The sequence below is a fragment of the Sminthopsis crassicaudata genome, chromosome 1 (genome assembly GCF_048593235.1).
Source record: "Sminthopsis crassicaudata isolate SCR6 chromosome 1, ASM4859323v1, whole genome shotgun sequence".
NCBI lineage: Eukaryota > Metazoa > Chordata > Mammalia > Dasyuromorphia > Dasyuridae > Sminthopsis > Sminthopsis crassicaudata.
Genome location: NC_133617.1, coordinates 437,074,219 through 437,098,412, shown reverse-complemented (window position 1 = coordinate 437,098,412; position 24,194 = coordinate 437,074,219). Strand labels below are relative to the sequence as shown.

At 37.0% G+C, this 24,194-nt stretch overlaps 1 protein-coding gene across 2 annotated transcripts in view; it reads left to right on the top strand.

Moving 5' to 3' along the window:
• The window catches only part of MYH11 (myosin heavy chain 11), a 122,787-nt gene extending 100,421 nt beyond the window's left edge, over positions 1–22,366 (top strand). For both annotated transcript variants that reach the window (XM_074280620.1, XM_074280619.1), the window contains 14 exons: positions 538–744; positions 3,401–3,505; positions 3,596–3,748; positions 4,099–4,347; positions 7,969–8,181; positions 8,858–9,070; positions 11,742–11,903; positions 12,838–12,966; positions 13,351–13,439; positions 14,161–14,284; positions 14,970–15,178; positions 16,065–16,173; positions 16,261–16,433; positions 21,609–22,366. In XM_074280620.1, coding sequence (XP_074136721.1) covers positions 538–744; positions 3,401–3,505; positions 3,596–3,748; positions 4,099–4,347; positions 7,969–8,181; positions 8,858–9,070; positions 11,742–11,903; positions 12,838–12,966; positions 13,351–13,439; positions 14,161–14,284; positions 14,970–15,178; positions 16,065–16,173; positions 16,261–16,433; positions 21,609–21,741 — 2,268 coding nt within the window. In that variant the 3' untranslated portion in view covers positions 21,742–22,366. The remainder of the gene's footprint in view (positions 1–537; positions 745–3,400; positions 3,506–3,595; positions 3,749–4,098; positions 4,348–7,968; positions 8,182–8,857; positions 9,071–11,741; positions 11,904–12,837; positions 12,967–13,350; positions 13,440–14,160; positions 14,285–14,969; positions 15,179–16,064; positions 16,174–16,260; positions 16,434–21,608) is intronic.
• Positions 22,367–24,194: the final 1,828 nt, after the last annotated feature.

Below are 24,194 nucleotides of genomic sequence, written 5' to 3'. Positions count from 1 at the left end.
GGGGATAAGAAAGGCTAAATGACTTGCCAAGAGACACATAGCTAATCAGTTCATGAGGTAGGATTTAAAGTTGGATCTTTCTGACTCTGAATCTAGGATTCTGTGTTCTACATTGTCCATCATTGTCATCATCCTGATAATAAAGATAGCCAGCATTTATATAGTACCTACGCTAGAAAATATGCTTTATAATCTCATTTGATCTTCATAACAATTCTGCAAAGTGGGGGTATTATTATCACCCACTTTAGAGATAAGGAAACTGAAATAGAATAGAAGTGACTATCAAAAACTATGATAATCAATGCCAACTTGCAGTAGTTCTTATCTGTGTACTTGTCTTAGTCTCCTATTAGATTATAAATACCTGGAGGGCAGAGACCATGTTTTTTCTCCTCTTTACTCACCATAAACATATGCAGTATGGGCTCCATAAATATTGAATTCAGTTAGATTCTATTGCTTCCATAGCCAGCTTTTGCACCCTCCAGTCTCAGGTTTAACTGCCATGTTTCTTCTCTTATGCTCTGGGGATAGGCTAAAGCCAATCTGGACAAGAACAAGCAGACTCTGGAAAAAGACAATGCAGATCTGGCCAATGAACTGAGGTCCCTGAACCAAGCGAAGCAAGAAGTGGAACACAAAAAGAAGAAGCTGGAGACACAGGTGCAGGACCTCCAGTCCAAATGCAGTGATGGGGAGCGAGTGAGGGCAGAGCTCAACGACAAAGTCCACAAGCTGCAGGTGAGTTTGGGAGCCCATCACTGTCCCAGAATAGAACAGGTGGGATCCAAGCAGTGGCCACCTTAATTGCCTCAGCTTTTGGAAATGGCTGAAATTTTCAGGTTAGCAAAGTCCATAATTAATCATAAAAATCACAACAGCATCATGGCAATAATAGCTAACATTTATATAGAATCTACTAGGTGCCAGACACTGTGTTAAATGCCTTAAAAATATTATCTCATAGGATTCTTACAAAAACTCGGAGAGGTAGGTGCTGCTATTATCCCCATTTCACAGATGAAGAAACCAAGGTAATAATAGTAGTGAGGTAGTACTTACTATGTGCCAGGCACCATGCTAAGTGTTTTATAATTATTTTTTCTTCTGATCCTCACAACATAGGTACTATTATAATCCTCATCTTAAAGATGAGGAAACTGAGGTCATAATTATGATTAGTATCTACTATGCACCAGCAACTATGCTAAGTACCTTAAGAATATTATTTCATTGGTTCTTCTGGGAATTACAAAATCCCCATTTTGCAGTGCAGGAAATAGAAGTAAGAATAAGAGCTCACATTTATTTAATGTTTTGCCTTATATGATTTCATTGGATCCTCACAACAATCCTGGGAAGTAAATGCTAACATGATCAACATTTTAGAATCAAAGAAACATGTAGACAATGGTAAAGTGATGTGTCCAGCTAATAAGCTAGTAAGGGCCTGTGACTGGATTTGAATTCAAGTCTTCCTGACTCTAGGTCCAGTGCCCCCATCTAACCATACCACCATATCATCTCAGAGTTGACAAGGACCTGCAAGGTCATCTAGGACAATTCTTACCTGATCAGGAATTTCTTGTACACTCTTCCAAGTGGTCAGCTAGCATCTGTTTGAAGACTTTCAGTGCTAGAGAACTCACTGTCTCCTCTGGAAGCTCATTCCATTTTTAGATAGCTCTAATTGCTGGGGTATTATTCCCAACAATGTGCCTACATTGACTTCTTTGAAATTTGTCGCTTCCAGTTTTGTCTTATACCTCATCTCCAACCCCTCAAGTCTTCTCTCCTCAAGATAAAGTATCCCCAGTTCCTTCAACCAATCCTATGTAATAGTTGTAAATCTCTTCTGTTATTTTCTTTCCTTTGAACTTGTTCTAACTTATTATCTATTCTAAAATATGGCAGTCAGAGCTGTAAACTTCTCCAAGTGTGGTCTGACCAAAGCAGAATGTAATGGGTCTATAATGTCTTTTGTTCTATAATCTGTCCTATTATCAGTACATCCTAACATCACATTAGTTTTGGCTGCTCCATCATCCTGTGGACTTGTTGAACATGCAGTCCCCTGAAACCCTCATGCCCTTTTCATTTGAACTATTGTCTAATGTTAACCCCTGGTATACTTGTATATTTTCTACTTGTGCCTTACCCAACTCTGCAAACACATAATGGGCCAGTGGATGTTGTTTTTCCGATTGCTCTTTCCAAGGAGGAATTCCCTAAGATTCCCTAAGCCTCTCCAAATAATTTATTCTGAAGTCTCGTAGCTCTCCCAGAAAGTTCTGTCTGTCTAGTGAATCTCACTCAGTCTCCACTATTGCAAAAATCATCATTTTCCTTTAGTTTGGTCTCTTGGTAGAAATGAACAAGCCATTTCATTAAAGACCATTATTGCATTTCCCCTTCATCCTTTTCTTCTTAGGAATTTGACTCATTTGCACTGATTTAGCTATTCTGTGAATAGCAAAGTATAGAAAAATTCTTTATTAATATTTTACTTATTCGGGATAGAGAAAAGGTGGTTTTTTCCCCCCTCTGTGCTTTGGAGACTGAGTGTTCTGTAGAAGATTATACCATCATAACAAAAGCAACTTCTCATATGGGTACAAACTCTTATCAATTTAAACTATCTGTGCAAATGTGAATGAAATGGATTCCAGGAAGGGGATTAAAATGGTTTATCTTAGATCTACAAAAATCTAGAACAGCAAGGATCTTGAATACAGTTTTCTCTAGGGTGACAAAAAAAAAAAAGAAAGAAAATTTATTTAGGGTCCTAAAGATAGATATAAGGCCCAGCCTTTCTTATCTTGAGGTATCTCCAAATAGATGGAAAAATAAATATGAGAATAAGAAACTGCAAACTTCTAGTAAGCATATTTCCAAAGGGAAGGTCTTTCTTTCCATAGTAAGTGTCCAACCATGCACCTATCTTATTAAAGTAGAATGGTTAGACACAAAATCACCTTTTGCCTGTGGCCTTTCTTGGTAAGGTGATTAAGGCCAACTTATTGCAATAATTCAAAATTGGAAGGAACCCAAAGGAAATTTTGTTTATTTGTTGCTGAAAAAGGAATCCTATCATATACCTAGTAAGTACGTCCATTTTGTGAAGGTGAACCCATCATCACTCAAGTCAGCCTTTTCTATTTTTGTACATCTTTAATTTAGCTCTCATTAGAGGATATTCTACAAGTCCCGACCAATGTAGGCTTAGGTGAGGCTGTGTTTTAAGAAGACCCCAGATAACAATTCAGTATTTAATCCTGAAATGTAACAGATTTTAGCTTTTCTATCCAATAGAGTACTGTTTTGTGAATGGTCAGAAAGGATTATCAATTGAATCAATCAACCAATTCTTCCATCCTTATATGTAATTGAACTATAGAATGAAGTAGAGAGTGTCACTGGGATGCTGAATGAGGCAGAAGGCAAGACCATCAAATTGGCCAAAGACGTTGCATCCCTAGGATCCCAGCTGCAGGATACTCAAGTGAGTATGTGCTAAAGTGGCAGGGAATGAGGAGTGGGGCTGAGACACAAAAACTTCATAGAAGGCAAACTTGGTGTGTTCTTTTTATAGGAATTGCTCCAAGAAGAAACACGACAGAAGTTGAATGTGTCTACTAAACTTCGCCAACTAGAGGATGAAAGAAACAGCCTGCAAGACCAACTGGATGAGGAAGTGGAAGCCAAGCAAAACCTGGAGCGGCACATCTCAACTCTTAATATACAGGTGCCACTTTGATCCCAGTCAAGGGATAGGCAGGATTTGGAAAGAGGCAGAAGGGTTTGTTCTAAGAATCTATGCTGTCCCTAGGACCCAACTCAGTACATGAGACTTATTAGATCTTTAGGATTAGATCCTAGAGGAACCTAAAGTGTGGATTGTAGAGAACTTATACCATGTTGTTTATTTCATTGGTTTAGTCATTAGCCACTCCATTCTCCTCACTGGCTGAAAGTCTTCAAGAGTAATCTTGGTTTACTTCATTATTTCAAGGAAAGACACAAGGTGGACCCATGTCAGGGAACTGAGTGGCCCACCCTTAAGAGCACCATTCTTACCTAAATTTCTTATTTCAGCTCTCTGATTCAAAGAAGAAGCTGCAAGATTTTGCCAGCACCGTGGAGGGCCTTGAAGAAGGCAAAAAGAAGCTCCAGAAAGAAATCGAAGGCCTTACCCAGCAATATGAGGAGAAAGCAGCATCTTATGACAAACTGGAAAAGACTAAGAACAGGCTTCAGCAGGAGCTGGATGACCTAGTTGTGGACTTGGACAACCAGCGCCAACTGGTGTCCAATTTGGAAAAGAAACAAAAGAAGTTTGACCAGGTAGAATCTGATCTTATGGTCTTTTTCCTGCAGTGGTTCATATAGTAAACTTAACATATAGTTAAATGAGTCAATTTGTATTTGAAGCTCCTCTGGATATTTCCTATTTCTCCTCAATGAATTGCCACAACTTCTGTTCACCCAAAAATATCGATCTATGAAGTAAAGAGGGATTTATCCTTACAATGAATTACAATGAATTTCCCTAGAAAAGGGAAACAGTATTATTAGTAGGGTCACTTTGATTGTTGGACTGCTAAATTTATCCAGCATTGACAAGGAACATGTGTATATGTGCATGCGTGTATAATACATATATGTATGTGTATATGGGTATTTATACACATGTATGTATACCTATATATGTATGTATGTATACACAAATATATACACACTATTTCAAAGAATTCAAAATGACTTAAGAATCAAAATTAATTTTTTATCTTTGAACTTTGAACATAAAATTTTTCTAAAATGTGTTAGGTTCTTTACTTTCATAAGCAGAGCATACTCAAAATAGTTTAACTTTTTCTCAATAACTTTTCAGGGTCATTGTTATGATGATCAGTTATTTTTTGAGTTATCAAAAGGAATTTTAGAAATCATTTAGTTCAATTCTTTCCATTCCTGATGGGGTGTCATTCACCTTCAGTGAATAGATATTTACTGCCTCCTAGAGGACATTACATTTTTTTAAATGTTTAAAAGATGAATGTTAAACATCAATTCAACCAACTAAATTTGATTACTAAGTATTTGCATTTAAACTAATTCCTATATATAAAATATCATAATGGCTTTTCAGTTGCTCCTTCTAAAGTACTCGCTAGGAATCTTGTGTTTTTTGCCCATTCATTCTCATTGACTTTTCTTCAATTATGGTTGTATTTTACATATACTTCATTCTTCTAGCTCTGCTTTTCTCATTTTGCATTGCTTCATATATTTTCCAAATATTTCCCATCTGTCAGTTTTAACTACATTGTGGCAACTTATATGAACGTATCAACATGCAATTAGTTCTCCTGATGAATATTTAGATTGCTTCCAGTTTTTGTGATTACACATAATGCTATTATGAAAATTGATATAGATATCTCCTTTTTGACTGAAAAAAAAACTTTCATTGCTAACAATGGAATAATTGGGTCAAAGAATATGATAATTTTTATGAGTTTACTGTGTTTTATCAGATTGCTTTCCATAAATGTTCTACAAATTTTCAGTTCCACCAGTAAAGAATAAGTGTATCTGTGTCTTCCCGATTTTATCAACATTGTTATTTTTTATTGTCCTGTTTAATAGGTGTGAGGTAATACTTTATATACCTTGTATCTCTCATTATTTCTAAGTAGGAGCATTCTTCAAGTGATTATTAATTTCTTTTTCCTATTTTGAAAATTATCTGTATCTTTTGATCATTTATCCAATGTGGACTTCTCACTGGTGTGTTGCATTCCTAGAAAATTTCGTAAGAAAGTTCTTTCTGTTAAGCCAAAATCTATTTTCTTGTACTTTTTACTTGCAAAATTAAATCCAATCCCTTATTTTTCATAGTTTCTTGATGCCTTTTTTTATTAAAGTCATTTTTGGATATATCCTCCAACATTAATCTCTTCTTTATAACACAGAAAATTAAGTAGAACAAAAGAAAATTTTATAATAATCATTGCAAAATTCCATCTCCGTGTTCACCCTTTCTATAGAAAGGCTAAAAAAGTGTCCTCTGGGACTCAGAATTTTTAGAGTTCACCTGCTGTTATTGCTGTTTGTGTTTACATTGCTATAGTCACTTTGTATGTGGTTCTTCTGATTCTGCTTTTTTTACTCTGTAGCTATTCAATATATTGTCTTCCCATGTTACTTTAAATTCCTAGCATTTATCAATTTTTATGCCACAGAATACACCAAAAACATGTTCAATTCTCCCCTAATCCATAAGCAATTCATTTTCTTTCTGGTTTATTTTTTGCTACTACAAAAATGCTATTACATTTTATCATATACAGAACTTTTCTTTCTCTTTGCCATCTTTAGGGTATATTTCTAGGACTGCTAGATCCAAGACTATGAAATTGTGATTTTTCCTGCATAATTCCAAATTGTTTTTTTCTAGAACATTTTAGAATTCGAAGTTCTGCTAACAGTATATTGGTATGATCCCATAGCTGGTCCAGCATCGACTATTACTAGACCTTATCTATTTTGCCAATTTAACAAATATCCCTTTTTAATCCCTTCAAATATTTGAAGATATCATATCCTTAATTTTCTCCAGTTTCTCCAGTTACCCATTTCTCAAATAAAAGTGCATTTGAATTATCATTTTGTTATCTCTCCCTGGTATTCTCTTAAAGAGGAAGGGAAAAGAAAAGGTTACAAATATTTATATGGTACCTCCTGTATGTTAAGCACTATGTTAAGTGTTTTGCAAATATCTTCATAATAATACTGGCAGGTAAACGTTATCACCACCATTTTACATTTGAGAAATTAAAGCAAACAGAAGTTCAGCGATTTCCTCAGTCATACAGCTAGTGTCTGATATCAAATTTGAACAAGGGGTTTTCTGATTCTGGATCTAACACTCTATTCACCATGGCACCTCGCTGCCCTAAGTGGGCAGAATATGGGTATTTCTAACCATCCCATTCCTCAAACTGCAAAACATTACAGAAGTCCAAGTGGGGTTCAAATCTGTCAGCCAAAAGCTTTTCAGATTTTTAACTCTATTTAACTGTTTACTTCTGCAGATATACATATATAGAGAGCACATACCTCCTTCTGGGATGGCTGATGTACATGTGTGTTTTCCTTTACATTATATATTTATATGTATATAAAGATTTCTGTCGTTTTTATAACTCATTTTTTCTGCTTATTTTTAATCTCTTATCAGTACTGTTAGCTAACGTGTCATCACTGCTTTTAATCTACTTTAGTGTCTAAATGAGGAGCCAACACTCTCTCCCATCTAGTGAAGTACATGAACAATGGACATTGAAATCTTGCTTTTTTATTTTGCTTTGGCTATCTTCTGCAAGCTTCGGTTTTCCAGTAGCTGGATCTTTGTATAAATGAGGAGTTACTATGTAATATTGTATTTTTTTTCTCTGCAGATAAAGATTATGCTAATAGCAATAGTTTGTTATGCTTTGAATTTTTCCAGTGATAGAGATGGATGTGCTGCTCATCTCCACTCTCCCTTGGCCCCTCTTGTGAGCAAGAGTACAAATTTGTGGCAGACACTTGTGGATAGGAGACTGGAACACAAGTTAACAGGCCCATAACAGAATTAAGTTTTTATTTTGATTTTATGTTAATCCAGCCATTTTTTGACCAGCATTAACTGGACGATGATATAATTGCATATAGAAAGTGGTTCAGTTGTTTTTGGTTTTTAATGTGGTCAATTGAGAAAAACTAAAGCAGATTTTTTTTTGGATTGTTACATAGATAGCTAAATAATTTCTCTGGGTAATAGAGGTTTGCTTTTTGTTTTGTTTTCTGCAGTGGAGATTAAGAAATGAAGACGAAAAGATATGCAGATACAACCTCTGAAGTCCCTAACACTTATCTCTAGCCAGTGCTTATTTCCTTGTTTTTTGGCTGTTTTTGCAGTTGTTAGCAGAGGAGAAAAATATCTCTTCCAAATACGCTGATGAAAGAGACAGAGCAGAGGCGGAAGCTAGAGAGAAGGAAACAAAAGCCTTGTCCTTAGCCCGGGCTCTGGAGGAGGCTCTGGAATCCAAAGAAGAACTTGAAAGAACCAACAAAATGCTCAAAGCCGAAATGGAAGATCTGGTTAGCTCCAAGGATGATGTGGGCAAAAACGTGAGTCTTTCCCAATCCTTCTTCTCATCTCTGTTGTGCTAGTCTGCCAGCACTGGTCCCACCAGAACCCACAATTGCCAGACTCCACCAGCTACAAATTCAGGATAGAATCCAAAAAGTAAGGGCTGAGCTCAGAACACAGACCTGTGATCACAACCATTTTATATCACCATAATATTGAGGAGTTGAAGGAATGTGTAAAACCAGAGCAGAGATAGAAAAAAATTGTAATCAATGTGGAAGATAGAAATTGGAGACCTAGGGGGGAAAGGAAAATTCTGCTTTTGGGACAACAGTTGTTTCTGGTCAAGGATATCTTATGTACTGTTAAATGCAAAGTTACTCATTAGTAATCTTCATGATGTTATGTAATAAAATGATAATATAGCATTTATGTAACACTTTACTATTTGCAGATTATGTTACATGTTCTCTCATTTGACCTCACAACTGTGTGAAAAAGGTGCTATTATTATGCTCATTTTATAGATGAGGAATCTAAGACTGAGAGGTTAGGTGATATGCCCAGGACCACATGACTAATAAAAGTATCTGAGGAAGATTCAAATTCAGATTTCCTTGACTTTCAATGCAACACTCAACATGCAGTATACTATCTAGTTGCCTGATTATACAAATGACGGTAAAAAGTAAGAACACTAATTCGGTTTTCAAGGTCCATGAACTAGAGAAATCCAAACGAGCTCTGGAAACCCAGATGGAAGAGATGAAGACTCAACTGGAGGAGCTGGAGGATGAGCTGCAGGCCACCGAGGATGCCAAGCTGAGGCTGGAGGTTAACATGCAAGCCCTGAAGGGCCAATTTGAGAGAGATCTTCAAGCAAGGGATGAGCAAAATGAAGAGAAGAGAAGGCAGCTGCAGAAGCAGGTAACATTCTTGTTGTGGAGAGGCTGTCTCTTATAAAAATTAACATGTACATAATGCTTTACATGTCATTTCACCTGATTTAGATGATGTGGGTACCTTTAAGATCTATATACTATCTTTTGGGGTGAGGTTAACTTGAAAATACTAGTTAATGGACATAATGCACAATAATTTAGATTTTTCTTTTTAGTTTCATCTTACTTGGTCAGTTTCTTATACATAAATGCAAGGCCAGCAGCAAGCATATGGGATTCCTACACTGAAGCTCCCTTCCAACAGTCTGTGCCTAATTCATTCACTATATCCTAGAGAATCGTCTGAGTAAAATAGAGTTTGTTCAGGATTGTTCAGGATAATGCCAGACGCGGATTTGAGCCCAGGTATTCCAGACTTCAAACCCCAAACTTTTATCTACTATGTCACACTATCTCTATCACTTTCTTATGATCTTTTTCATGTATTAGAATACCTATACTTTGCCAGTATCATAGAAATTGAATAAAACCCATATTAAAAATAAATGGTAAAAAGAAAAGGAAAAAATAATTTAAATTTAGGATATTAAAGAATATTAAATTAAATATTAAAATTAAATGAGATATTTAGTTTAAAATTTACAAAAATAAAAAATATAGAATTTAACAAAAATATTCCAAAATTCACTCTTAATTTTAAAAAAGGTGTCAGAAAAAATTTCTGGGAGTCTTCCACAAATAGTGCTAACTGTGAGGCGAAACACTATTTACCTAGGTTGTCTCCCCCTACTAATGTAAGATGCTTGAGGAACAGGACTACCTTTGCTTTTGTGTTCATATCTCCAGTGTTGAACAGAGTTGTTTGTCCTTCTTTCTCAAAGAGGATCCTAATATCACAAGTGAGTGAAGTGGATTTGATTGAGGGAGGGTTGTACTTGTGCAAGGCCATCTGCCTCTCCCCTCCAGAGCCATGTGGGTCCAGTGGCAAGAATTAAAACTCAAAAATGACCCTCGGTATTAATCAGCTATCTAATGGCAAGAAGGTGATCACAAGTTCTCAGGTCCTCTTACTGTAGATCTTGGGGTCTCATTATATATGCCCTAGATATTCCCCTATCAAGACATTTACTACAGAATGAATGGAATTCAACTACTAATCAACAAGCATTTATTAAGTCCTTATGTGTCAGGCAATTTACTAAGCACTAGGATTAATTGCTGTAGAGGAGAGCATTCTCCTCCCAGTTTCTCAGGCTCACAATTTAGCAGTCATCCTCATCTCCTCCTTGCTCTCTCAGCCCCTATATCCAATCTGTGGCCAAGGCCTACCTCAGTTTTGCACCATCAATTGATTATCTCTTTTTTTCTCTTCTCTGACATTGCCACCATGTTAGTGCAAGCCCTCATCACCTCATACCTGTACTACTGCAACAGCCTAGGGGGTCTGCTCTCTCTAGCCTTTCCTTCCTCCAATCCATCCTCCATTCAGTCCAATCAACTAAAGTGATTTTCCTCAAGTGTAGTTCTGATCATGTCACTCTCCTACTCAAATTCCAATGACTTGCTGTTGCTTCCAGGATCAAAGTGCTCTGTTTGGCATTCATAATCCATTCCCTTTCTTCCTTTCCAATCTTCTAGCTTACTTCCCAACCATGTACTCTTTAATCCAGTGACGGGCCTCCCGTTTATTTCCCAAACTAGACACTCAGTCTCTTGATATGGCATTCCATACCTGAAATGACCCCCCCCCCCATCCCTTACCTCCACCTTCTGTTTTCCTGGCTTCTTTTTAGTCCCAACTAAAATCCATCTTCTACAAAAGTCCTTTCTCAACTCCTCCTCCTTCCTGTTAATTTTTCCCTCTTATTATTTCCAATTTATTCTACTTATCCTATATATAGCCTGTTTGTACATGTTTGCTTGCCATCTCCTCCATTAGATTGTGAGCTTTTTGAGGGCAAGGACCGCCTTTTGTTCCTTTATATATATTCCTATAGTTCTTTGCACAGTGCCCAGCACATAAAAAGTGCTTAATAAATGTTTACTGACTGACTGGAGAGACAAAGAATAAATGTTCAGTCCCTGCCCACAAAAAAGTTGACATTTTCAGTGTAGAAAACAACATGTATATAGTCACATATAAGAAACATAGGATATACACAGAGTGTACAAACTGCAAGGTAGTCTTTGAAGAAAGAGCGCTAGCAGCTGGGATACAAGAGAAAAGGCTTCCTGCAGAAGGTAGTATCTGAACTGAGATTTGATTCTAAATGACCCACCTGTATGAGGGGAAGTAATTAGGAGAGTAGAAAAAGGAAAAAAAGAAAAAAGAAAACATAAAACTGTGTCTGCATTTTGAGGGGGAGACACAGGATGTTGGAGGAGCTGATTGTTAAACATTTATCAGTACACTCCCTTCAGGGATAGTACTGACTGGTGGTGGATTATCAACAATTGTTTCAGATTTCCCTGAGGGACCCCATAGTCTACTTTAGATTTATTTGGGCTTCATTTGGACACCTACAGCCACTTGCCACTAAACAGAGATACTCCATCTCAGCGGTTGGAAATTCTGTTGATTGAACTTTCCTATTCCAGAGTCACCTCTTCATAACTGCCATCTCTGATCAGCCTCAGGGCTGATAACTAAATCCAGAAAGTAAATCTATACATTAATCTTTCCTTTCCTTAATTAGCTCCATGAGTATGAGACAGAACTAGAAGATGAGCGAAAACAGAGGGCCCTAGCAGCTGCAGCCAAGAAGAAATTAGAAGTAGACATCAAAGATCTGGAACTACAGGCTGACTCAGCCATCAAAGGGCGGGAGGAAGCCATCAAACAACTCCGTAAACTCCAGGTAGGTAGAATTTCTCCCTGGGTTCACAGGGCATGAGGCTGGGACCACTCCACATATTATCTGTCAGAGAAAAAGACAAGATATGATCTTTCTGACATTATAGCCTTGTAATAGAAACGATTATTAATAATGATAGTGATGGAGAGTTCCCCCCTTTTTCTAAAGTCCTCATTTCAAAAGTTCAGACTGGAAGGACATTTCTGATAATGAGTTTGGACTGACTTTAATAATCTTATTCAGATACCATCCAGGTCGAAAAGCCATTATGCTCTCTACTCTGGTTTAAGTGGCATAAATTCTTTGAAAAGATTGCCCAAGATTTGGGGTAACTTAGAAGTAAATGATATAATCAAAGGTTCATTTGAATAAGTCTGGTCCCTCATTTAATACTTATTTTCTTACTATTAACCAATTAAGAGTTGATTGCCACTCTTAAGAAAATCCTTCTTCCATTAGGCATATAAATCTTGAGCTTGTTGCTAAGATTGTTTCTAGTCTAAAAGAGAGACTATTTTTTTTAAAATTAATAAACATGCTGGCATTATTTATAAGATGATTAAATTATCTGGAAATTATGTCTCTCTTAATTGTCACTTAAGACTTCCCTTTTCAAGAGCTAACATGCACTAAGCACCTGCCATGTGTGTAATCCCATATAAGCAGATGATGTGAATTTTAGACAAAGAAAATTCCACCATCCCTTGGGCTCTTCTAAAACAAGTTGATCTAGACACACAGTAAGAGGTGTCTTACGTGATGGGATCTGAGGCTAAAATCCAAAACAAGAGCAGTTCTGTGGCTTTGTGGGTGGCTATGGTAAGCAAGGCAAATCTGAAAGAGAAGCCGAAAGACAGAACTTTGTTTAAAAAATAAGGTACAGAGCCACTCTTGGGCATAACATTTTCTTTTATCTACTCTTGTGGAACCAATCCAGGCTCAGATGAAGGACTTTCAAAGAGAGCTGGAAGATGCCCGGGCCTCTAGAGAAGAGATCTTTGCCACAGCCAAGGAGAATGAGAAGAAAGCCAAGAGCTTAGAAGCAGATCTCATGCAACTCCAGGAGGTAAGACTTCACCTAGAAAAATAAATCATGTTGCACTGCAGTAAACACAGGCTTTATTTTCAATTCACCCATTCATATCAATCTTTTCCCTATCAATATTTCTCCAAGGAAAGTAATAAGACTAAAGGAAACCAAGATTCTTTTTGTTTTCCTGATAGGAATTGCCTTTCTCTTGTCAAGAAGTTGAATGCTATTTCCAAGTCTGATTTGGTTGGCCCACTTTCTCTAAAGACATAAACATGAATGATCCTTAAGCAAGAACCAGCATCCCAAATGGATGGAAAGCAAGGGAATGAATGACTTTTGTGAAAATGACAAGAGTTTTTGGTGGGTTTTTTGTTTTTTTGAAAAACAAGAGATTTCTTTTTTCCCCTAATTCTCCAGGATCTGGCTGCTGCTGAGAGGGCTCGAAAACAAGCAGACCTAGAGAAAGATGAATTGACTGAGGAGTTAGCCAGCAGTGTGTCTGGAAGGTAAGTGACCAGCCTCTATACTCAGTAGTTGGGGAAACAATACTGCAAAAAAAAAAACACAAAAAAAAAAAACAACAAATGAGCAAAGTAGTTTTACTCACTCAAGCTTTCCTGCTTAAATAACACAGAACAATTAGCCAAAAGAAGCATCCTCACTAGCAGTAATCAACTCAATTTTTTTTAAATTTTATTTTTTATTATAGCTTTTTATGTACAAAACATATGATGGATAATTTTTCAACATTGAGTTTTGCAAAAACTTCTGTTCCAACTTTTCCCCTTCTTTCCCCCACCCCCTCCTTTAGATGGCAGGTAGTCCCATACATTCAACTCATCTTTATAAGAGAAACACATAGAAATTCTCAACAGAGCACTGTCATTGAATTGAGAATCTAAGAGTGAAAAATGTGCTTGTTGCATATTGTTACTTAATGGGAATTGAATCTAGCATTTCCTATGCAGGACTTTTTGGTAGACGGTGTTCTATGGTTTGTTTTTTTTGTTTGTTTGTTTGTTTTTTTGTTTTGTTTTGTTTTTTTTGAGAAATTCTGTGGTAGAAATGAGAAATGGGCAAATGAATGACAAGGTAAAGGAAGGAGACAAAAATTTTAAAATCCCAAAAAGTCCCACTGATCCTCATTAAGGCTCAGGATGCTTGAAAGAGGAACATTTTCCAAATTTCTGAATGATGTCTGAAACCCAATACTATTCTATTACTCAGGAATGCTCTGCAAGATGATAAGCGCCGCCTAGAAGCTCGAATTGCCCAACTGGAGGAAGAACTGGAAGAAGAGCAGGGCAACATGGAGGCCATGAGTGACCGCTTCAGGAAAGCTACACAGCAGGTAAGGGTTTGACAGAATATCTGAAATGGATGAACTGAGGCATTCCTGATATTCTGGTTGCAATGATACACAACATGATTATGAAGCCACATTTGCAGTTGCCATTGACTATTAATAGGGACAGCAAGATAATAACAATGGATAGTTGTTATAATGATCTTGACATATTCTATAATGATATGTTGATATAATGATAGTTGATAAGACCCAAATTAAAATCCTGCCATAGAGGCTTACCAGCTTTGTGGCTCTGGACAATTCAGCTAACTTCTGTCTGCCCCAGTTTCTTAACTTGTAAAATGAGATTAGCAATTGCACCTAAAGTTGTTGGAGAGCTAAAATATTTATAAAGCATTTTGTAAACCTTAAAGTGCTATCATTATTTTAAAAATATTAAACAATAATTTAATAATAATTATGTAAACACTTTGTAAATACTATTATCATCACCATTAACAAAGAACACAATAGCTATTATATACCCTATAAGATTTAATATGTAATCTGATCACACAGAAACTAGAAATTTTAGAGGATTATTATACTTTGCATATATGTCAATGAAAGTCTTTATCACATCCTAGATAGGTTTTGTCTTTCACTAAAATTAAAAGTTATACTTTCCTCATGAGGCTGAATAAGTCTTTCCCTTGAGCCCTGAATTTCTTTATCCACGTGTACCCAGGCAGAGCAGCTCAACAATGAACTGGCCACAGAGCGCAGCGCAGCCCAAAAGAATGAGAGTGCCCGGCAACAACTCGAGCGGCAGAACAAGGAACTGAGGAGCAAACTCCAAGAAATGGAAGGGGCTGTCAAATCTAAGTTCAAGGCAACCATTGCTGCCTTAGAGGCCAAGATCGCCCAGTTGGAGGAACAGGTGGAACAGGAAGCCAGGTACCAGAGGACCTCCCTGCACCTCTATCTGCCCATGAGTTTTCGGGATATTAAACTACTTAATTCAGGCCCCCAAACCCAGTCCTGACCTAGAGGCAAAGAAAGGCAGGAATCATCTCAATTCACAGCATTAGAGAACTGAGGAATCAATGTGGACTTCTTATATAAACAAACCATCCATTCACAATAAAATCAATTAACTCTCACCAGAAGTTTTTTTTTTTTTTTTTCAGAATCTCCATGGATATAGTAATTGAGGTATAATATCTTCCTAAAACAAATAGGTTTGATAATTATTGGAGTCATTTAAATACAAACCAGGAACAAATAATGCTTCTTCCCCCAAAAATTTCCTCTGCATTTTGTTGATCAGTCATGTCCAACTCTTTCTGATCCTGTGGGCCAAGGCACATCAATGCGGTTGACAGGGTTTTCTCCGCAAAAATAGTGGTTTGTCATTTTCTTCTCCAGTGGATTAAGGAAAATAGGAGTTAAAAGATATGTCAGGGATACATAGCTAATAAGTGTCTGAGGCCAAATTTGAACTCAGGGCTTCCTAACTCCAGGCCTAATACTCCATTTACTGAGCCACCTGATTGCCTCCTAATCAAACAGCGGTTAATTGACTTAACTGACTTGTTCAGGATCCCACAGCAGGTGTCTGAGGCTGAATTGTAACTCAGATCTTCCTGCCTCCAAGCCTAGCACTCCATCCACTGCTCAGAAAAGGAAAGCATTTCCTTTGAGGTGAAGATGAATGCCTTTCTTACTACAAAACTGTAAAAGCTACTGTGTTTGACCTATCACCTTTCCCCAGAGACGTAAAGCTTTATGTATGGCAGGCACTCAGTAAATTTGTTTTCTTTTATTCCTCTGCTGTTTGTAGGGAAAAACAGGCAGCTACCAAGACATTACGCCAGAAGGACAAGAAGTTGAAAGAAGTCATGTTGCAGGTGGAAGATGAAAGGAAGCTAGCCGAGCAGTACAAAGAACAGGTGACAACTAGTTAGATGGTCTCCTTCCCAAAGCAAATAAATTCCTTTCTCTTTACCCTTTCCTGACTTCTGACTCTCTTCTTCCAGGCCGAGAAAGGTAATACCAGAGTGAAGCAGCTGAAGAGACAACTGGAGGAGGCAGAAGAAGAATCCCAGCGCATCAATGCCAACCGCAGGAAGCTCCAGAGAGAACTGGATGAAGCTACAGAGAGCAACGAGGCCATGGGTCGGGAAGTGAATGCACTCAAGAGCAAACTCAGGTAAGGCCTGGAGCAGAACCCTTAGGGACCTTCTGCAAAACCTTCCCAGATGGGGAAGTTTAATTGCTTGATAAACGATCTGGTGGAGCAGGTGCCCAGGACCCCAGAAGCCAAGAGTATAGAATTTTGTTGTCATTTTCAGTTGTATCCTACTCTGCCTAATCTCATTTGGGGTTTTCCTGACAAAGACCTTGGACTAGTTTGCCATTTCTTTCCCCAGCTCATTTCACAGATGAGGAACTGAAGCACACAGAGTTAAGTGACTTGCCCAGGGTCACACAGCTCTTATGGCCAGATCTGAACTCACAATGATGAGCTTTTCTGACTCCAGGCTCACCACTCTGTCCATTGTGCTACTGAACTGCTGGAGGGTTTAAGTAGGATAGTTTGGAGAAAGGAAGGTGGTAGAAAGGACTATAATTTTTCTCTCTCAGATCCCTTTCTGACATTTCCACAATTAGCCAGTCATTGAAAACTCTGCCTCCTCCTGACCTCTTAACTTATTTCAGTGCTTTGGGACTATCTGAAGAGAATTCTTAAGATCCCACTTTCACAGGGGACCAAGAACCTAAGGTAGTCTGTGCCCTCTTCAGGACAACCTCTGAATCACAGCTCTCTGTCATGCTTTTGTTGCTAGCAAAAAGATTATCAAACGGAGAACACAGGACTCCACTGGTAGTAGATCCTGGGACCAATTCAGCATTGATGGTTGCTAAGTTTTTGGACAAGCACAGGATGATAGGGCTAGTCTTGACAATTCATGCCAGATAATTAAAACAAATTATGAAGTAAAGGTCTTGGGATGTGTTAAATGGTAAATTTTTAAAAAATAAATAAAAAAAGTAAAGGTCTTAGGAGAGTTGAGTTAAAATGCTGGAAGGAGCTTACCCAGTTTTAGTTATGTCTAATCAAACAACATGGCATCTCAGTCACTTTTTGTACATAAGATATAAACTGATCAATTTAACATTCTTTGAGCAGTCATCAAATGCCTAGCTTATGACCCTGGGGAAAAGAGAAGTATTAGAGAAGATAGGACATTCCTGTCCTCAGGTAACTTACAGCCTATACTTTTTAAAAAGGAAATAACAACCCAAATTAATAACACAAAATATATACCAAGTGATGTTTGTTTGGGAAAAGTTCAACAACTCTGTCTTGCCTGGATATCACCCTCTGTCTCCAGATCTAGAAATCTATGAGAGGGCTCTAGCAGGTCCCAGATTATAATTCAACTCAATAAAAATTGACATCTTTTCCAGTCAATGGAGCACTCTAAAGAGAACAGAAATTTATTTCCTCAACAGGATAGACCTTATTTACAGGACCATAGGAACTCTTCTCTTATGGTTTAAGACTTATCACTTAGCATGTTGCCAGTTACAGGGTGGGTATTCATTTCTACCAACTTACTGGGGGTAAATAGCATGAGCATGATGATCTATACCAAGGGGAAATAAAACTGCTGTGTTATTAAAGGCCTTTTATCTAGTGCTACTTAGCTTCTGCCTCAGAACCAGGCTTCTGGAGTAAATCATTTGAATGTTCTTTTGTCGGAGCAGGCAAGTAGTCATACAAGACATTAAAAAAGTATGAAGTAACATAGCTTTTTAAGAAAAGCTTTGGTATACAGAAACTTACCAGAGAAACCGTTTTAATTTTTAACTTTTTATTTTTTTCTAATTTTTGTTCCATTTCCCTAAAAAGCTTTGTAAAAGTCAGTATCTTTGCCATAGACATCAGGTACCTGGGTATCTGCAAGGTTGGTTTAAAGGTGCTGTACCAAATACTTTAAATTTTAATGAAAAGTTACATAAATAAATGGAATTCTTCCCATTTTCCAATGGTAACCACCAGGGACTCTTCTCTCTTTGTTTCAGAGGCCCACAGGAACCTTCGCAATGACTCACCAGGTACCATGCCTTCAACTTTGCAGCTCATTTCTGTTGTACCAAGTTTCCATTTTCTTTTAAACTTGCCCTAGCAAATTTCCATGAGATTTCTGCAAAATCTGAAGGCTTAAACATCTTGGTACCAATTTGTCTTTTAACCCAAGGGACAAATATTGCAATAAGACTATCCCTTGACCCATTTTCTTTCCCTACTTCTAGGAAACGCCCTAGCATGTGATTTTACACCAAGCAATACTTAATTCTTAAGGATTTCAAGAAGCTGTACACTGAATGAATTGCTGGAGTTGAATTGCTGGAGTTTTCTTTTCTGCATGAAGTCTTCTGCACCCTTAAAAACACATTGATAATTGAGGATCAATATTTTGCCACTGGCACTTTTTTTTTTTTTGAAGGAAAACTGCTCCCATCTGGCTACTGTGATTCACAAACCACATTAAATCACAACGCACTATATTTATGGAGACCACAACCAATGTTCTCTCACAACTATGCTTTTGCAAACAGCATCGGCATCAGAGAAAGAAATCTATCACCAAAATATTTCATTAGTGCCTGAACTGCATGAAGCTTGACAATGTCCTAACTGCCAATGGCCCCTTTACTCAGTGTAGGTTATAGGAAGCTCTAGGCTAGCCACTACAAAACCAGCTACCATCCTTATGGCAAAATTGTTTGAAGCCACAGAACAATGCATTCATGGAATGTGGGGCAGAACACTTGAAAATGATTCTGGAGGTCTTTTGCAAGAGATGGAACTTTTAATTTCTGGAAAATTGTCTTTTTCAATTTAGTTATGTCACTTGCAAACTGGTTGCCCCGACTTCTTTTCTGAGGCCATATAACCCTGTTGTAATATTTGTGTGAATCTTCTCTTTGGGGCAGTCTCTGCTTTGCTACTATCAGCAAAATATTTAAAGATGAATCATGTCTTAGCAAAGGCTTTATCATCAGCTTTATATCTCATTTTTCTAATTCTGCAGAACCATACTGACCTATCAGTAGATAGAGCTCTAAAAATCTTTTTTTTTTTTTAAAGGGGTCAGAGGGTGAAACACTCTTTTGATAAAGATGGGAACTTATTTCAACAAGCCAAAGGCTTGAGGCTTGATTTGCTACAAAGAGGAGGCTGGCAAAGTTCTCAAGTACTGAAATGAAACTGGTTTAAGCGGATTCTAAGCAAGATCCTCAAAAGCAAATTAATTTTTTCTAGGAATAGTTACTTTACTTGACTTATCTCATGTTAGACCCAACACTTGGCACTGGGGTTTGAAACTACTTCAATCCCTTCAAGTCAGGGATTTCTGGTTTATAAGCTTCCTTTGGGTACTAGAATGAGAACAGAAGGCAGGAAAACATGTAGGGCAAGGATGTTAAAATTAATTTTTTTAACTGTAGGATAAAGGGATTTAGAATTGGAAGGGACCTTAGGAATGATTTAGTCCAGCCTAATTTTACAGAAAGGAGACCACAGTAGTTATTTGCTCAGGATCACACAGTAGTAGAGAAGAATTGAAACCCAGGTGTGATTCTAAACCCTGTGTTCTTTTTATAGTAATTAACTGCCTTATCTATGTTTTCCCTGACACATCCATTTCATAACTATTTATTTGGGAGACTTTAACACATGGGTTGTCTGTTTTACGGGGCAAGCTTAGTTTTCTCCCTTCTCTTTCAACTTTCAGCATTTAACTATGGTACGGGGCGGGGGGGGGATGGGGGGGAAGAGGAGAAGGATCTGTACATGCATATTCAGAAGGATACACTAGTCCTCAGAAGTGTATCCTACCTTGCTACTTCAAGGAAAGTGAATATAAGTATGTACCTTCCCCCTCCCACTCTAGATCATTCAATTTTAAAGTCTTGGAAAATACTGCCCTAAATGATTAAGCTTTTAGAACCAAAATAAAAGCCTACAAATGTTACTACTTTGAAGTTCTAAGGTGGTTTTTAAGGTATAAATACCCACCCTTTGAAATGAATGAAGCTGACGTAGTCTTCTATAGTGACATGATACAACTTTAACTATTTATACACGATTGCTGCCCACTTGGAAACAACTCATTTCAAAAGCTGGTAATATATATAAGCCAGTGTTTTCATGTTTCCAATACAACCTGAGTGACTTTTGCTACTTTTCTCAGCAATCATGAAATATAGGCCCTTGCTTATGTCTAAAATCTTACTTCTATATATTGTTTCTCCTTTGGAATCAAAAAAAAAAAAAAAAAACAAAAACAAAAACAAAAGACTATGATTTTCTCTTGCCCTCAACATGTCTACCAAGAGCCATGGTGCTATTAGATAACTTTCTCTTACAGGATACACTTAATTTGCTCTCAAACATTGACAAGGGAGCAAGGCTTACCTTCAAGACCAGAGATTAAAATCTAAGTTGGGATAGCCTTCCTTCCACTCAAAAACATTTCAACTATTTGCAATTACTCTTTTGAAGGAAAATTATCTCTACAGTTGCTTCTTCATCCTTCCCAATATTTGCAGGCCCTTTTCATTTAAATTATTTTTCAACCTAGCAAAATTAAATTGAATATGGACCTGCAGGTACATTCATCTGTTTTTCCTTTGGTATTTATAAACTTATCTTTTCATCTTAATGGCAGTCTTTCAGCTGCTGTTGCAGAGTGAATTTTTACTTATGAAGCACTTATGTCAAAATGAGTCAGAACAGTAAATCAGAACCAGCTGCTACCTGGGTAGAGAAGGTGGTTTCCACAAGTTACTACTAAAAACTAAATAATTAGATAACAAACTGAAATTTAAAAGCCCATAAATCCCTTATACTTCTTAAGACTGCTCCTTCCCCTCCCCAAAATCTAAGTGCTCTCTGTGACTTTTGCCTCTTGAAAGATATTCTTAGTTATTTATTTTAACCCAATTCAAACAGATAAAACTATATTTTGAGGGAGGAAAGGAAGTTAGCTTTGAATTTCCTAAGGATAGAGAGTCTTACCTTCATAAAATGGTCTAAAGAAAATTAACCCTTCTCTTTGAATTGCCACCTTTTTTCATAGAGAAAAAGATGAGACAGAAATAGGATCTTCACAATTTTCCATAAGCTAAAACCTAAAACTTACAGGAGACATGTTTGGGCTAATTTAAATTATCTAATCTACAACTGAAAAGCCTTCTGAATTTCTTGAATTCAAATTGTACTCTCATCTTGATGCATTTTTCCCTTTTTAAACCAACCATACTTGAGAAGAACTTGTTTTCTAAAAGATGTTTATTTTCTCAAAATGCATAGGAGAGGAAACGAGCCATCTTTTGCTCCCCCTAGAAGATCTGGAGGCCGGAGAGTGATTGAAAATGCAGAAGGCTCAGATGAAGAAATAGATGCCAGAGATACAGACTTCAATGGAACTAAAGCCAGTGAATAAATACTCTACTTGCATATCACACTGCAGCCAAATACCCCAAAGGACAATATTTAGCACTGTTTAAATCAGTTTTCAGTTCCAATGCCATAAGACACTCAACAAACACTATTAGAGCAATGATTTAAAAGCACAGCTTTATTTTCCGGATATATACTAACATTTTCAATTGTTGCCAAATTAGGAAAAAAAAAAATCTTACCAAGAAATATGTGCCGTGCATGCATGCCTTCTCTCTGTCCCTCCTGAACTGTGCAAATGTTTTGAGATTTTTAGAAGATAATACAACCATAGCATTGAATCACTGGCAGTTTTTAATCCCAGTTGAGCCTTAGTTTACATGAAATGGGAATACAGACACTACATCAAGTGGTCTTATCCCCATAATCCTTTTTTTAACTGCTTAGCCCCTTTGTCTGTTTTGTATATGCCTTTGTTTGAACTTGTTGGGTTTTCCCCCCTGATCACACTACTTCAGATGCACAGTTCACCAAAACAACGAAGTGCCTTCATTAGTTACACATTAAAAATGAAATAATTTGCTCAATAAAGCAAAAATGTTGCACTGTTTTATATGCACCCTGATTGTGCTTAAGGACACTTTCACTAATAAAAGGTTATAAATCACGAGAATGCAATGGGTTTTTCTTATTGGGGAAATTTTCTCCATGGACTCAAGAGGAAAATAGGGGAAGTCCTAAGGCAGAAATAAACTTGAGAAGCTCCATGAGAAGTTGACACCAACAACCAATAGAGATCACTGTGGAACTTGAAGCCAAACTATGAGGGAGGAAATGAAGGGGCTTGAAAGGGGGGGTGGTGCTTAATTTCTTCTTTCAAGAATCTTTGCAAACTCAGAAAACCAAGATCATTTCAAATGTCAACTGCAGTGTATAGGTGTTCAGAACAAGGACATGGGGTAGCAAAAGATTTCTTTAGGATTTCAGATAGCAAAAGACCAGTTTGCACACATATATCATTAAGAACAACCTTTATTCTATACACTGAGATTCAGATAAGGTAGGTGCAAGAGGAGTAAAAGACTGCTAATTTTCATTATAAGAAGTAACAAGTACTCATCAAAATTGACAGAACATTAGCACTACTTTATCACTGCCTTCACCTGAAATAATGTTTCTAAAGAGACTACCTGTGTAGAAATAATTTATTTTCAAAGATAATTCAATTCATATCTATTTAATTGATTAAGAAAAAAAAAGGGAAAAAAAGGCTTTAGACCCCACATGACAAAGTACAAATAAAAACATACCCCATATAATATTGTCTTAATCAATATCACTTCACAATAGTTAATCCTTAATAAATTACAACCAAACCCTGACATGTCATTAAACTCCACTGTCAATGTCATTTGGCTGACTGCCCATTTATAACATTTTTCTGTGGAAATTAACTACCTCCCTGTAAAAGTCATTTTATCCGGGACTTTTTTGCAGAACCAATTAGAAACATTAAACATTACATGGACTTGTTTATCATGACATTAAATAACTATTTTGGAATCATTGCTTGGTTTAAAACAAACTTGAAGCATCACCTTGACAAAAAAAAAAAAAAAAAAAAAAAAAAAAAAAAAAAAAAAAAAGGTTTGTGGTTTTTTTTTTTTTTAGAAAAATATAGCATTTTTTTCTGATACAGGTTAAGAATATTTCTTAGATTAATAAACATCAACAGTAGTGATATTTCCACTTAATAATTTCAGTAGCAATTAAAGCTATACTCTCAACTCAAAAGCTTTTGCTGTCTTCCCAAAAAAGTAACTCAGTGGAAAATTGTCAGCAAAAGCTTTTGATTCATCAAGATGAGAATATGCCCTTGAAGTTAGTGCAGTTCCCCACTCCAGTCTGAAGATACATAATAGCTGTTACAAACAAGCAGTGACAAATCCCCGCAAGTAGCATGGAATCCTCTATGTATTAAGCAATCTTTAGGTCACAGTCTTTCCTCAAAAGAAAGGAAACTTTCAAAACAAGTAAGTTCCATTGTGGGCCCCTTTAACGGAAGTCTCACATAATTAAAATCTACCTTTGAATGAAGCCTGTTTTATATAGATTACCTTACAGAGGGCAACCTGCTCAATTTGCCTAATCTGAAAATAAAACCAAAATCTACAAGTAGATTCAGACAGTCAATTGTTAAAATTTACTTATAATCAACTTTTTTTTTTTTTCTGCAAGTTTTTTTCTTTTTTGGTGAGGCAATTGGGGTTAAGTGACTTGCCCAGGGTCACACAGCTAGGACATGTTAAGTGTCTGAGGTCAAATTTGAACTCAGGTCCTCCTAACTTCAGGGCTGGTACTCTATCTACTGTGCCATCTAGCTGCCCCTAAAGTAACCAACTTTTACTGACTTTTGTCAAAATTAAATTTAGCTTGAGTCTTAAGATAAAATACCTAAATAACTTAGTAAAAGGTTAAAAGGCTTTGGCTAGATCA